This window comes from Hyposmocoma kahamanoa, unplaced genomic scaffold (genome assembly GCF_003589595.1).
Source record: "Hyposmocoma kahamanoa isolate Upper Pololo Valley unplaced genomic scaffold, ASM358959v1 88, whole genome shotgun sequence".
Taxonomy (NCBI): Eukaryota; Metazoa; Arthropoda; class Insecta; order Lepidoptera; family Cosmopterigidae; genus Hyposmocoma; species Hyposmocoma kahamanoa.
In genome coordinates this window covers 10,402,807-10,419,423 of record NW_020654466.1, presented here as the reverse complement: position 1 = coordinate 10,419,423, position 16,617 = coordinate 10,402,807, and the positions used below count along the sequence as shown (strand labels likewise).

The following is a 16,617-nucleotide window of genomic DNA, read 5'->3' as shown; positions in this document are numbered from 1 at the left end:
TCAATTACTGCTTTTGCATAATGCGTGATTAATAAGATTAATAGGTATATTTCAGGTGGTCAAGGACAAAGACAATGTTAAGTATTTGGAATTTTAATTAACAGATTCAACTGCAAAACAATTCAATTAATCTTAATAAAATTTTATGTTATCAGCTAATATAATAAATGTGAAATTCTGAAATGATTGCCAAAAATCAATCACATCCACGTCCGGTCATTAAAAAATCTAATTTCTGCAAAATTTTTAATTACGTAAATACCAAGAGAAATCGACATAAGTTATTTATAATTCAAATAGAAAAGATACATACAATGGGAAGTAGGAATAGAAACCTTTTAGATATTTTAAATGTTGTTTTTATATTAATAGCAATCACTGATGCGAAAAGTGTGAGAAAAAAGGCTGACAACACCGGTAACGCATTCAATAGAAGAATTAATCACATAGAAGACGGTACGTACACGCACTGGTGTACAATACTTATTGAATATATTATATATTTATATACATATATACAGGGTTATTTGTAAAATACTAACAACCTCGCAGAATTATATCACAAACACCTTTTGCTCCATGACTTTTAACAATTCATCAGATTGTAATATAATGTAAATGTATTAATAAATATAACAAACTAGTGGAGTAATTTCACAAAAAATAATTGAATATCAATTCAATAAAAATTTTAAATTTATCAGAATTTACTTTCATACAAAAATAAATTTCAAAATTCGAACTTTCGATTTTTATGAACAATTTTAGCAAGAATTTGTATTTATTTTTGTCAATTTCATAGTAGTTATGTAAATAGTTTTTGATGATATAGTGGTCCCCAAAATAAATGACTTTTAAGAAAGTGTATAGGGCAGTCAGAACATTTGAGGGTGAGGGAATGACGAAATCAAAATAAACTAAGAAAAAATAGCAATATGAACTTACTTTTAGACTTAATATTTTGTGTAAGCTTATTGTTACCAATAACTCGTCTAAGTGAATAATTAATAAACAAAATCAAATGCTTAGTTTCTTTTTATATGATGTGAGGGAATGACTGTCAAAAATTTAACTTTAGTGAAGAATTTGTTTTGTTCATAAATACGGGTGTCAGGATTTTAAATTAAATCTTTTCGTAGTAGAAACTTTTTACATATACAAGTTGAATTTCGTCATTTTCAAACGTTTACAGCTCTGGCGCTACTAACGTACAAAAACTTACAAAATGCATTTACCAAAGATTAAAAATGCGTTCACAAATCGAGAGAAGGTAAAAGTGTGAGGGAATGGTTTTTTGGTTGGGACATGAATAATATATAATTACATATTTTAAATTTATTTATCGTGTTTTTACCACAGGATATTTTTAATTTTCCAAAAACATATTTTATTTGATCGAATGCTTAAAATTTAAAGGTTATTTTTGTTAAATATGTTGATTTAAAGCACAGAACTGATTTGATTATGCAACTTGGGACATAGTGGGGAATGATTTTGGGGACATTTTTATATTATTATTTAAATAGACTAATTAATATTTTATGTAGGCATTAGTAGCAATTGATATTAAATATGCAATACAAGGCAATAATGAAATATAAAGGACAAAAATTTCGAGATTTATAATTGCCTATACAAAAAGGTTTGGCAATAATGATTGTTGGAAATGAAACTATTTTTCCGGATTTAAATCGCGTATATTTGTTTTATCAAACAAACCGACGTTTCGGGCCCTTTACAGGACCCATGGTCACGGTTGACTGATGGTACAGTCTTCAACCAGTTATGTCTAATATTAATGCAAACCAAATGCAAATAATGATTGTTAACATAATTGGACATGGCTTCGTATCTCTATCATTATTACTATTAGTATTATAATTATTATTATTAGTCAAAAAAACTTAGGGATTGTACTTTCTAGATAACCTAAAGTCAATATACAATATAATTTAGCAGCAGTAGAGCTCCTTGTGAAAGAGTTCGTCCAGGGAAATACTACCACCGTACCTATTTCTGCCGCCAAGCAGTAAAATGAGCATTATTGCGTTCCGCTTTTGAAGGATAAGGGTGCTGGTGAAATTACAAGCACATCGGACTTGTCAACTTATGTCTCAGGGTGACGAGCGCAGTGGTAGTACCTCTCAGATCTGTGAGATTTAAAGCTCTGTGTGACACTGCAACTGTTACGGACAGGCGTGCCGGTTATCATCAGGCGCACTGCTTGTTCGTCCCGTCACTTAGAACCATAAAAAAAACAATAATTATACGCATTATATTTCACTCTAATTAAATCAGCTTACAAGTATCATACTTTACGTTTTTTAAAATTTTAATAGTTATGTATGTATATTGATTTATATAGACATAACCCGTGGTAGCCTAATTGTGTCAGCTACCGCCTCTCAAGCAGTTCGTGGGTTCGAGTCCGGCCTTATTTTTCGGTATAATTAATTTTAAATTACCATGAGCATTCGGTGAAGGAAAATATCGTGAGGAAACCTGCATATATCTGCAAAGCCTATAACTGCTTTCGTGGCCGAACAGTTACCATGCTGGCCTGTAAGTATATTTATCTCATAAGTTTGGGTGTAATTTGTGGTTGTAACGATATTATAATTTGAATTTATAAGTCAGTTGTTCAGTTGATTATCGTGAACGTGTCCTACAAATTCATATACCTACTTAGGCACTTAAGAAATGTAATACTACAAAAGTAGATTAAAATTACTTTTACGTGGTGTAATAAACATAATTTAAAATTTTAAAAAAAGCCACTTGCTCATTGGAATTGTAACAACTAAAAAACACGTTATTCGTAAGAAAAACTTATGTAATAATAAAGAACGTTATAATCTATATTTCAGATACAAAAAATGGAAAATGTTGGATGAAGCTCGGCAGTGCGAAACATTTCAACACGATGAATGCGTTAGACCGTAAATAACCAATCCATAAGTTTCGATTTGCTGTCTTTGTTTAACGAACTTTGCTATCTTCTGGGCACGGACTTTCTTTCGGACTCATCTTATATGCTGAAATATTAATATTGTAATCAATACATGAGCTTAGACTCCGAAAGGCAACTCTGGAAGGAAACCACCACCTCCACCGCCTTATCCTGCCCTCTCCTTTGCGTTCGTGGCTAAGCAGAAGCGGTAGAAGAACCCTTGCACTATAGATGTTCCATAAGGATTATAGCTCCTTACCATAGTATAATACAAATATTGTACCTCCATACAAACGTAGCAGAGCGGCTTGCTCGCCGGGCACACTATTTGACAGGCTTCTTTCAATTCTTGATATAACTTTCATTAAAATAAAATGATGAATTATTTACCTTTCATATATTTTCAGAGCAGCCCGTTCCTTTCTACATAAGTTTTGACTATAATGACCCTCACTACTGACTCTTGGTTAATACGAGAAGGGCACTATATCTTGTGCAAGCACAGGGACCTTCTCAGATCAGCCTTGGGTGAGCTGCCCGGGTGCACGTACACCACCCTATTTTCCAGATAGGTACTTGAACTGCAGGCATGGTCACTTACCCGTTGACTTTATAGTCCACTACCAAATCTCCTCTTTTTATTTTCAGAGCAATATGCAAATGTTAGAAAGAAACTTTCTCAAGCCCTGGCTTTAAACGACTTCGATAGAGAAATGTACAAAGTAAGTTACACTATCACCTCGTAAGTATAAGGTACTTACTACCTGTATATAGTGCTTAGAACCTACTACTTACCTGGTTTATAAATACATTTTTGCGATTCTGCTTTGTTGAGATAAATTCGCATTAAAGATTATGTCCTCAATAGGAATCACACACCGTGAGGAATTTTATTTGGTATAAAATATAAGGTTGCCTGCCATTGCCGTCACCTAAGCGTATGATAGTACATTAGTTCGTGTAGTGTTGCATGTCATGTTCACTGTTCACCACGCCACTGCGCGAGTGTCGTATAAAGAAAGAGTGGACCACTGGCCCATTGCGGGTTTAGAATTTCGCACAAAATCTCTTTGAATTACTACATGAAACTTTTCCGACATGCAGGTGGTGTTTTCTTTTACTATTAAAGTAAAACAATTACAAAATTTAACCGCGCATTATCCGAAAAGGCTCTGCGTTGTGGGAATCGAACCCAGAAACTGTGTAGCACGTAATCACAGGAGGCTAGTGTCCTTCCAACTAGTCTCTCATTAATTCTAAAAAAATAATTACAAGTACCTAATTTTTATATATAAATAAGTCGAAATTTTCTTTATAGGTTATGATACAAAGTCAAGGAGCATCGGGCAAAGTGTACGTTAAAGCAGGAGCCGAAGCGAATAGAATACCTTCTGGCCTGAACCTTGGTGGTTTCTGCATGATGAGAATGCAGGATTCTGTACTGTAAGCAAATTTTCTTGTCCTTCACTTTTAAATATATACGTATCGTATACTACCACGTCTCCCACTTAGGTAATCCGAGACCATGAACCCCTCATTGCTAATTGCCACACTAATAATATAAATTAATGCGACCATCTAACTTCACCGACCACAGTAGACACCATGTCGCTAAACGTGATATCATGCAGTTACGCGACGTTTTGATGTTACAACATTTTGATCACGCATTTATATAATTACCTAATTCTTATCTTACCACATTAATTATACTTACATTAGGAGAACAGCCAGAAATCCAGTTCTAAAGAACACTGGATTGCATAGTAAGAAGAATAAGATAGTTTGTATGAAAGAGTGACGAATATAAGTGAAGAGAGAGGTTTGCCAGGGTTGTTTATGTTTAATTACAGGCCTATGGGGTACGTCTCAGGGCGACGGGCGTAGTGGCAGTGCCCCTTCGATCTTTGTGATTTTAAGCACTGAGTCGTACTGCAACTATTGTGGACAGACGTGTCGGTTACCACAAGGTGAGCGACTTGCTCGTTCCGTCATTATGGTCTAATAAAAAAAATCATGCTAATAGGCGGTAGTCTCCGGCCTACCCCGAAGGGAATCCAAGGGTATAAATATAAGTATCAATTACACGACTTTCTGAAATTCACACTGAGCTTTGTTTGCGTCATGGAATAACCTGCAACGTGTATTTATCGGATCCACTGAAAATCAGTGTCGTAGCACTTTCAATGAGACGATAATAAGCTGAACGGATGGCAGATTCCGTAACAGCACATCGCACACATACTATTTCTTTATTTTGTTATATGTAAAAATAAAATAAAAGAAGTAATGACACGATAAGAAGAAGAACTTGTTTTAGGTCTCGTGTTGTAGTCGCAAAGTGTTATGTGTTGTAGTTATATATCGCGTGTACCATGCTGTGATTTTTTACGCAATAAATTATTTGTATTCTATTTTATTCTAGGTGAGGTCATTAACAATGGAGATAGGTAACTTTTTTATGTTGACTCGTGAATGTAAAATGTATTTCAGGTTTTTCCATCGACTGAAGTTGCGCAATGACACATTTTTCCGACTGAATTATTTGCACACAGACGTTGATAAAATGATTATAACAGCTCGGCTTGCACTCAACGACTTGCACCTGTCCGGTTCCTACGAACGTGCTATCACCGACAAGGACCCTTCAAATCTTTTCTACAGGCCCACATTTGGCAATATCATGTTAGTATCATGTTAATACCATATTTATAGTTCTTAGGTTTTCTTCGCGATTATTACACATAGGAAATGAAACAATTTTTTCGGCTCTAAATGACGCATATTTGTTTTTTTTTCAAACAAACCAAGGTTTCGGGCCCTTTACAGTTCCCATGGTCACGGTTGACTGACCGGCTGACTGGTTTGTTTGAAAAAAATATATACGCAATTTGTTTCAGAAAAAATAGTTTCATTTCCTATACCATATTGTTTAAATTATATTTCTGTATTCAATTTGTCTACCAGATATTGGTCGTAGCTATTGATAAGTGCAGAATAAGCAATGTTTCAAGCAATTAGACCGCAGTTTTATGTTGGAGTCTCAATCTGCATCCCTTTAGTCTAACATTTATATATATTATTTGTGTATGCATTGTATGTACACAAATAATAACTGGCTCCGTGGCCGAATGGTTACTAAACCAGAAGTACCAGGTTCGATTCCCAGGCCGGGAGAAATATTTGTGTGGCCTACATTTATTTCTCTTGTGAGTTTGGGTGTAATTTGTGGTTGTCTATGTGTGTGTCCAAGGCACTCGTGATACAGGGTTTCCCTAGTTCGGGGCTATGTAGAGTGTGTGCGTTATTATTGTTATATATAAGTGTGTATATAGATTGTTTATACGTAGTTTAGTCATGTATTACATGATGTATTATAATTAGTTATAAACTTTGATTCTATCTGTTTTTATTTGTCATATTACGCAACCTTCTTATTTTTTCTGAACTCTGCTCCCCGGTTAACTGGTAGAGAATGCCTAATGGCATTAAGTCCGCCATTCGTACTATTTTATGTGCAATAAAGTTGAACTAAATAAATGAAATGAAATAAAATCCATTATGTATCGAATAGTTAGTAAGTGAACTCTTGTTTCTAATTAGTTCATCTCTGTGGTTTGTTACAGATTTCTTCTAAGAAATGTGCAATATCAGATGGAGGGTCGATACCGTTTGGTACAAAACAAGCTTATGGTCGAGAACATTATTTCGAATATTCATGTACCGGAAGCCTTAATGAACGTAAGATACTTAATTTATTACAATACTATGCCATATATACAGGATTATTTTTAAAATACTAACAACCTTGCAGGACTAGATTGCTAATATCGTAAACAACAACTTTTATTCCGTGACTTACGACAGAACATAATAAACTTATTATTATTTTTTATTTTTTTTTGATATGATATGTATTTGTCCACGTTTACGTTTACTGTAACCACTTTATATGGTCTGTGACTGTAATTGTGAAATCTCTATCTCTATTTTGAAATTTGGTTATAACTATCTTGTACCATAAAGTATTGATATAAACGCACGTACGCACACACATACACAAACACGCGCGCGCGCACAAACCCACACGCACACACACACACACAAACACACACACACGCGCGCACACGCACACACACACACACGCACACACACACACACACACACACACACACACACACACACACACACACATTTTTATGACTTATCACATTGTTTTGGTTATAAAATAAAAATGTTAAAGCCAGAGGACTGTCTGAGATGATGAATGGCGTCTCTTTAAACACGATTCTAGCAGAATACCAGCGTCATGGGAAACCGCGGCATTTATGCTGAGCCAGCGCGTTTTCACTGTCATGACTTCCAAAAAATTTTACTTTAAGTACTTATACGTTCCTTGTGTTATAAAATTTGGTATTATAAATGGTTCATAATGGTGTTAGTTTTAATGAAATTAAATAATTTTTTTATTTGCACAAGATACGGTTAAAAAAGTTTACAAATGAGTTAATAATTAGTGCAGCATATCTTATCGATCGTCGGCTTACAAAAATTTAAACTTACGTTACACTAAAATATTAATACTAATATCTAGTACAGTGTTATCAATTTATTAAATATATTCTAAGAGTTCTTTGATGCTGTAGAAACAATTTTCCAAAATCCATTTCTCTAGTTCTTACACATTTGATTTGTCGACAATGCTTTCAAATTATTCGGTATTTTATTAAAAATCTTAACACCCATGCTATAGCAATTTCTTTGAAAAAATGTAGTCTGTGACCAATAGTTCAGCATCAATCTATCAGGTTTCCTTATACTTCTAGGATTTACTACTATTGCTCTTCTGAATAGATCTGGTGTTTGTTTCACTAATTTACATAACTCTAAAATGTACACACTTGCTTGGTTTAATGGCAAATAGTGTTTTTTTACGACTTGTTCTTTCTTGCTTATAAGGTACACGTAAATAATTTGTCCCAATAGGAAAGGGGCATCAACCATGTTTTGTAAAATTTTAAACAACTACGTGTCATCAGCGATCTCGCGACGTTCCTTCAAGGTATTTATTTTATGGAATGTAAGGGATGAGTCATAATCTGCATGCTGGTCACCGATTCTATAATCTAAGGATGTAACAAATTTTGGTTGCAACTTTTTACAAAATTTTAGTGGATCCTATGTAAATAAGTTGTCATGAAAGTGAATAAAGTTTTATCTATCTATATCATCATCATCATATCAGCCGGAAGACGTCCACTGCTGAACTTACCAAAAATAAATTTAATATTTTTTTGTCCTATCTGACACTTTTGAAATCAGTATTCATTGCTAGCAAGGTAATAAGTTCAAATGTGCAAGCGTCCTCTCCAACGACTCCCGCGTTTTGCACAGAGTTCATCACCGTTTAGAGCATAGGTGCCCAAACTTTTTGGCTCACCGCCCACTTGGCAAGATAAAAAATTTTCAACGCCCACCACCACAACAAGTAATTGAAAATACACACACAAAAAAACAGTTTTTTTTTGTATTTACTTAACACAAAAAATCACAAGAAAAAAACATATATTTGTGGTGTAGTTTATAGGTAATTCTAATTTTTTTTTCAAATGCGTTAGCATCCCCTAGAGGCCTACTATGAGCTCTTAGAGCAATCCTATTTAAGCCTGTAAGTTGGATTGTCTGTCAAATTCGTAATATGACCTCACAAAAACAATTCACTGTCCATGCAGTTTACGTTCCCCATTCGAAATCCGTTCACCTTTTCTTTCATAGCAAAATCGTAACATGACGTGCCATTTGCCATGCAAGTGGCGGCCTCATCTGTAAAAATAAGCAATTCAAAGAAAGTTACAACGTGACTAACTTTAGATTTTGTTACATTTTTAAGAAATTTCATTTAAGTTTTATTATATTTTCTGCTTAATAAATATTTGTTATCTTTATAGGCTATATAGCCAATTGTCAATAAATAAATACTATTAACTATTTTGAGCATTTTTTGAAAATTTTAGTTCGAGTTCCCAATCCTTAAAGTATTGTTGATAAATTATTGGCATGAATATTATTGCAATTTTTAAATGGAATTTTAATATTGACCGAAAATTGTAAAATAACCTAACCACCGGTTAAAAAAACCGATCTCAAAAGTCATTCATCCCCTAGTTTGCCATCCTTAGAGGTGGAATATTTTCTTGAAATTTAAATGGGACCACATCTGAGGTACCTTCTTTCCAACAAAAAAAGAATCAATAAAGTTGGTTCACAAATGGCGGAGTTATCGCGTAACATACATACAAAAAAACCATACAGACGAATTAAGAACCCTCCTTTTTTTAAGTCGGTTAATAACTTTTAAATAGTGTATATATACATTTCGCCATAAAGGTATATGTGACTTTGGAAATGAAACTATTTTTCCGGATTTAAATCGCGTATATTTGTTTTTTCAAGGAAACCAACGTTTCGGGCCCTTTACAGGTCCGGTGGTCACGGGTGAATGAGGTGACAAAGTCATCAAGTTAGTATTAGACGTAACTGATTGATGACTTTACCACCTTAGTCAACCGTGACCATGGGACCTGTAAAGGGCCCGAATCGTTGGTTCGTTTGAAAAAACAAATATACGCCATTTAAATCCGGAAAAATAGTTCATTTTCTATGTATAACAATTGCGAAATCCTAAGAACTCGACATATGATATCACTTCATCTTTTATGAAAATAATCCTTTCGTTATGTTACAGTATGTAGTTAACGGAACCCTCCAAACGCCAGAAAAATTACAAGTGAAGAGCATAGGTAAGCTATACAATCTTACTACGATATCAAATCAAATATCAACAAATATTATACAATTTTGTCAATTTATTATCATCCCATTGTACGTTCTACTGCTAGGCACGGCTCGTCTCCATGGAGAGGGTTTAGGCTATCGTACAGATCCAATGCGACTGAAGTGTGAACCTTCTTCGACATGCTGGCTTGCTTTCATCACGATATTTGCCTTTACAGTTGGCGAGAAATATTCATACTAATCATTCATAAACGTACCCGAACCCTGTGGAGGTTAAATCGCGCGAAGTAACTACGCTTGTGTTGAATTTTTTTTAATGCAGTTAATTTTTTCCGCCCTTTCTTCACATAAAATATATAAAATAAATAACACAAACGCAACTACAGTCACAAAAAAGGTACCACCACCAAAAATATGCCCGACCGTATTTCGCCTCTCTACGAGGCATCCTCAGGGATTGTTGAAAAACACAAAACATCAACAGCGTCATTTAGATTTTCCTAGCTTCTTGTGTTAAATAATGGTACGCTAGAAAATTATAAATATTAACAATTAATTTATTGAACAGAGGAATTCGTGAACAAGATAAGAATAGATATGGATAAATGGTTAAAGCATTATTTCAACGATTACCTGCTATATTTCGAGTTAGGTCCGGCCGGGTCTGACAGTAGCCTCAGGTAATTAAAATTGCTTTCATAATTTGTATAAAATATATAATACCCTTTCGGTTCCTACCAGGAGAAACGTCTCTCAGTTGTCGTCGTCTCTCGTAAACAAATAGTTGGTGCTAGCATTGAAGAATAACTAATCACGTAATAATTTTTCAGAGAATACGACGTGAAAAAGGCATATGAACTTAACACATTCGTAGACCAATCTATAACTGCTATGAGGAAACGTCTGTTTGAAATCAGATGTGCTAATGTGAAGATCCCGAACTTTCAGATTTTCACGATTAACGGAATGGTACATAATGTTTTAATAATATGGCTATATTAATACAGCACAAGGTTGGCTTACTTACAACGAAGTACCTACTTTCTATTTATTGTTTAACCTGAAATAAATTGAAAAAGTTAATTGATTAAAATTCCCAGGAAATAAAATTAAGAGACGGTGTAGTACGAGGTTTAGACAGTATGCATCGCCGATCTGTGGCCACTGGAAAAGACTCAGATGGCAAGATGCGAAAGGTGGACGTTGTTATTGGATTCAGCAACCTAAAGGTGAGATTTTATATAAAACTAAAACAGTAGCGCAGAACCAGTAAAGAACATGCGCTACTCGCACCCACAGGGATCTATCACAATGATAGACACAACTTTTTGTTCGTTCAATGAACGGTCCATGGAAATTATATAGACAGCTAGTGTAAGAGGCGACCTATGTAGAAAATGTAGTTCTCTCCTATGTCCACGTAAGTCCTTCGTCAGAGCAGCCGAGAACGCAGAATGCTTAAATATGCCGACTGCAGTAAGTGCTACAACTTTATGTCAAAACGCTGAGATTTGCTTTAACCATAGAGTAAGTATGACCATCCAAATAGACATGACGCCTTACGGCGCGGCGTTTCAACTGTTGTTTCAATGGTTTTCTTTTCTTCTGTATTACGCGTAGTTAATATACTTTTCCTTCTCTAATACTAGGTGCATATATTTATGTAAATAATTAGTAAGCATGACTACCTCACAAGTACGTAATATCTTTAAGTAACCATATGAATGAAATAAATATACTACACTAACAGAACATATTTATTATTTTTGAGGTCAGAATATGATAGTAAACTTTTTTACTTACCTGTTTATTTAATCTCTGTCATTTTAAACGATTTCTACATATAATAAATTAATAAATATTTAAAAGTAACTTTCAAATGGAGAGTAGAGTGGTCTACACTTGATGTCACTTGCTTACTACTTTATCTATGTTTACAAAAGTGGTTTTTACAGGTAGAATACAAATATGACGCAACTCTAGCGCCAGGAACTACAGTTATGCATGGCATGTTCATCCTAACAGCTGATGACCTTACGGCAAGTCTTGACATCTCTCTTGTCAGCGAACCTGAGTTTGTTGACCTCAAATTTGACTTCTTGGAACAACCCAAGTGAGCTAAACTTTTTGTTTTAATCATAATTGTATATTGTTGATAACGATCAACTTTGCTATTTCAGCTTTAGCAGAATAGTTTTTTTTTGTCGCGAAAAAGAATCATTATTTATGTCACTTATTTTCAATACATTGCAATAAGATTCTAGACTAATTAAACTGAATACATACATACAAAACCAGCGCCAACTCCTTTGCAACTTTACCCAGTTTAAACTATCAAAGTGACCTGACTGTTTGTGTGAGAAAGAAATCACTAAAAGTGTAGGTAACTCTTAGACATTGGCAAAATTCTTTAAGAGAAGCCCATTGACTTACAAAAGTCAATGGAGAAGCCAGAAACTTAAAAATAGTATAGAATAGAAATCATTATGATAGCTAGTAAAACATTTTTCTCTAATAATATTAGATAAGATCTAACCTTTTGTAAAGCATATTACGTAAATAATGAACCGAATTCTTTCACATTACGTGGGTAGAGACAATTGTCTCCAACATACATAAGAAAGTTTAAAAAAATAATATCATTGCATTTATTTTTCAGACCAGAGTCATTAGTAGTTGAAGGTCCCATAAATCGCCGAATAGCCAATATCAGACATCTGCTAGAAAACCACATTATTTCCCTTATGTCAAATATGCTCTATTATCAGATAACAATGCTCAAGACACTCACTCATTGTGGTAAGTATAAGTATATATATTTCATAGCGAGATTGTGCGTGTAATATTACATAATATTACTTTTAATTGATCTACAAAAACCAAGAAACGCATTTCTGTTACAGCGTAAGTTTTATATATATTTTATACAAAGATTTCTAAAAATTTCTGCATTAGCCTTTTTTTAATGAGGGAGAGATGCTTTATGCATAACTTCGAGCCCGGGAAGACCCGACGATTATCATACCCACTAAAACCCCCCGGCGCACTCTCTTGGCCGGTTGTAGTGGGCGCCGTGGGATCCCGTAGATTCACCACACGGATAAAGAGGGGACGGGTCGGACGCTTGATCCATCCCCCCAAACTGGTGAGACCGTACAATACGGGCAAGGGATCCCCGTCTCTTTTCCACTGGCCTCACTGGGGAATTAGGCGAGCAACGAACTGCGTTAGTCTTCTTTCCCGCCGCCTGCGTCAGAGCGGGTTCGCGTCGAATGCATCAGAGCGGGTTCGCATCGACTACGTCTTCGCGTACCCTGTCCGCGGCCTCCTTTTGCGAGATGACCTCCTCGCAAAAGAAGACCTCCCACGATTCCGCGTCTCTTAACATGGCAGATACCACGTTTGGCAGCAAGAGATCTCCTCCAATGTCGCTACCAGAGTGCGTCGTTGCGTACTCCAGCGATTGCACACCTCTATAAGCTATGCTGCGCCGCGTCGTCCGCGTCGCCTCACTCATGGCAAGACGTTGAGGTCTCCCTCCTGGCGATTTTGTGCGAGTAGTGCCAGTAACGTCCGTGACTGGACAGTACCTGCACAAGCCCATATGTTAGGAGCTCATGTCTCCTATCAATCCACTGGTCGAGAACCGGGCGGGTCGCCTCTATTGTGCGAACTCCGTAAGGCTAATCGGTCAGGCTCATTTTCCAGCGGTCGTGCATTCGTAGCGCCGCCATCCGCCGCTTGCCTTTCACCTCTTGAGGGGCAGTACGTTCGCCCCTGGCCGACCTATCTATCTTGTACTGGTAGACCTCGACCAGCACCTTCGCCTGCATATACTGCCATACTGCGTACTACACCCCCATATGATCGCCTCCTTAGGGCACCAGGACCCCCCACAACTGACAGAAGCCGGCCAATCACGGTCGCTGCGCCCACCATTTGAGGAGCAAGTTAGCGGATATTTTTTGCACTAGCCTAGACCGAGTAGATGAAAGTCATCATTAAGCTCTGTTTTGTAACAAGGACACATTCCTTGTTACAAAACAGAGCTTAATGATACGAGTTTATGCTTGACATATAAATAAAAAAAAATTTTGGAAATCTTCTAGCGAAGGTGGTGTTTACAACATTCTATTTACATTACAAATATAGTTTTTATCGGTACCTTTACTTGGAATTCCCAAACAACCATCATATTCACAGTTCGTTATAAATTATCCTGGAATTGTAGAAAGTCGTTGATTGTAATATTTATTTTTGTTGGTAACCTATCACAAAGTCCAACATTTTTTTTGTCCGAAATAACGTTTGTTCGAATTTTCATTACACCGAAAACCGAATTATAACGAAACAGTTGTTCTTTCAGGATATGTTGAATGTTTATCGCAAAGATACGATTAGGTTCGGTTAGGTTAGATTTAAAAGAAAAAACATTTTCCTCTCAAATTTACTTTCGAGGTTATGAAATTTCAACCAAACGTTATTTTTGGAAAATGTCATTTCGGACCATTTTTGTTATCTGTAGTCCATTTTTCACAGCTCCAAAGTTGATCCCTCACATGGATCCTGGAGACGATTACGATCCTTCGGCTGATGAAAACGCTGCGAAGAAAGAAGCAGACTACGCAGCAAATAGACAAGATAGTATAGAAATTGAAATACCCGGTAAACCTGGTAAACCGAGGAAACGAATGAAGATACAGTATGGCGAGAAATTCGCTCTTATTGATTTAGGTGACATCTTGGGAAGCCCAACCTCGCCACCAGATAGGAAGGAAGACTCACCTCAAGATCATGACGATAAACCACATGACATCATAGATACACAACTTACTGAAAACACGTTGAAACCAGTTTTTCCTTATGGCCTGTCAAGAGTAGATAGTGCAGAAGTAGTAATTAACAAAGAAGGCGTTCCAAAAACTTTCCACATTAAATATAATGAAAATTTCGACGTGAATGACAATAGGAATGCCAAACAGGGTACCTTAGATGATACCGAAGATAAGGAAGAGGCAACAAAAAAACGAACAATGCGAATAAACCGTAATCTTAGAGAGAAAAAAGCAAAATTCGTGCTTTCGAAAATACTTCGGGATAAAAGAAACGGAATACTAAGAAATAAATCGGTGCGTACTGTTCTACCTACTCGTAACAAAATAGGCTGGAAATTTAATAACCTCTCTGATAACAAACAAAAGAGACAACTAAGTAAACAAAAAGTAAGAAAAGGCCCGCCAATCAAAAGAGCTATTCAAAAGCTTGGAAGTAAAAATCCAAAACGAAAACTTAGAAAAGGAAGATCACTTTCGGAACAAAAAGTCTCAAAACACCATTCCACTATTACGAGAACCGTGTTAAACAATAACAAGACGCCAATGCAACCAGTAGAAAGATCTAAAATCGATAAATTTGTAAACACTACAAAAACTAAATTCTTGCGTCGGAATAGTTCCAAATACAAAATGAAATTACGAAATGTTCGCGAAGTAGCACGTCAAAGAACAAAGAAATCTGTTATAAGCAAGATTTCAAAAAAAACGCTAGTTAGTCAAAAAACTATTAACGATAAAATAAGTCCTACTGCCGACACAAAACTGATTCCAAAGATTCCCACCACATCCTATATGATTTTGAAATCTGAACCTCTAAATGTACAACCTCGAAGTTCAAGTACCAGTAAAATACATAGTAATAATATCACTGGCAATCAAATAAATGTTAATTCTAAAACTATAAAAACTGATAAATATAACAATATACGACTTCAATATAATGGCAACAAAGAAAATCATAAGATCTCAACTAATAAAACTGAAAATAAAAAAATTATGTCAAAATCACAGAAAGCAATTAGTAAAATTTCAAAACGCAGATCGGTTATTAATAAAACAATGACGAATAAGGTATCAATTAAAACCCAAAATGAAAATAAAATAAAACACTATAAGCCCCAATCTAAAACAAGAAAATCTATTAATAAATCATTGCCACTAGAATACAATCGCAGTCGTGTAGCTAGTATTAATAAAGATTCAGTTGTAACTAATAATATTGGTAGATCTGTAGACAAGAATATCCAAAACCAGACGTATCTTTCTAGCAAAACCAAAGCATTCAAACATACAAAAAAAACAGAGTCAATATTTAAAAAACAAGCTAAGAAAATTCTGAAAAGCAAAGTCTTAAATGCAACCAAGAAAACAAAGATTGGAACAGAACTTCAAACTGGTAATGTGTCAATTAAAAGTAGTTACAAAAATGTTGGACCAAAACGAAAATCTCTTGATCCACCATCCAACGTTGCACACAATTACGAAATGGAAAGGCACGACAGTGCCGAGGTAGAAGTACCAAAAGAATCTGGATCACCGTCGAAAACCATGCACATTGACTATAAAGAAAACTTTAAACTAAACGCGTTGACAGAGAGCGACTCATTAGGTCCAAGCGGTAATCCAGCATCAGCATCCGATGTAGAGAACAAAAGCTTTGAAGATCCAATAGGTGGTCTACAAAATTACGCAATGAACAGACATGACAGTGCTGAAGTAAAACTACCCGGAGAAACTGGATCGCCGTCTAAAACTGTACACATAGACTACAAACAAAAATTTGAACTAAATGATAAGAACAGTTCTTCTAATAATACAGGTTCTGTTTCTCCTGACGGCACCCCCGGAGATGTGGCGTCAGATGTCTCTGGATCTGGAGGTGACCAAGCCACATCCTCAGTAGAAGATAAAAACCTAGACTCACCAATGGATGATCAAAAAAATTACGCAATGGAAAGGCAAGATAGTGCCGAGGTAGAACTACCTGGGAAATCTGGATCACCACCTAAAACCGTACATATAGACTATAAACAAAAG

At 35.6% G+C, this 16,617-nt stretch overlaps 1 protein-coding gene across 3 annotated transcripts in view; it reads left to right on the top strand.

Annotated features, from left to right (window-relative positions):
• Positions 1-353: 353 nt before the first annotated feature.
• Positions 354-16,617, top strand: part of LOC113236016 — a 21,335-nt gene continuing 5,071 nt past the window's right edge. The window contains exons 1-13 of one of the 3 annotated variants that reach the window (XM_026471946.1): positions 354-456; positions 2,868-2,939; positions 3,599-3,672; positions 4,269-4,393; positions 5,444-5,635; positions 6,577-6,691; positions 9,696-9,750; positions 10,314-10,425; positions 10,576-10,714; positions 10,846-10,974; positions 11,701-11,858; positions 12,405-12,544; positions 14,285-14,874. In XM_026471946.1, coding sequence (XP_026327731.1) covers positions 2,891-2,939; positions 3,599-3,672; positions 4,269-4,393; positions 5,444-5,635; positions 6,577-6,691; positions 9,696-9,750; positions 10,314-10,425; positions 10,576-10,714; positions 10,846-10,974; positions 11,701-11,858; positions 12,405-12,544; positions 14,285-14,874 — 1,878 coding nt within the window. In that variant the 5' untranslated portion in view covers positions 354-456; positions 2,868-2,890. Of the gene's footprint in view, positions 457-2,867; positions 2,940-3,200; positions 3,523-3,598; positions 3,673-4,268; positions 4,394-5,443; positions 5,636-6,576; positions 6,692-9,695; positions 9,751-10,313; positions 10,426-10,575; positions 10,715-10,845; positions 10,975-11,700; positions 11,859-12,404; positions 12,545-14,284; positions 14,875-16,617 lie in introns of those variants that run through there. The other 2 variants (XM_026471947.1, XM_026471948.1) reach the window with 2 other exon arrangements.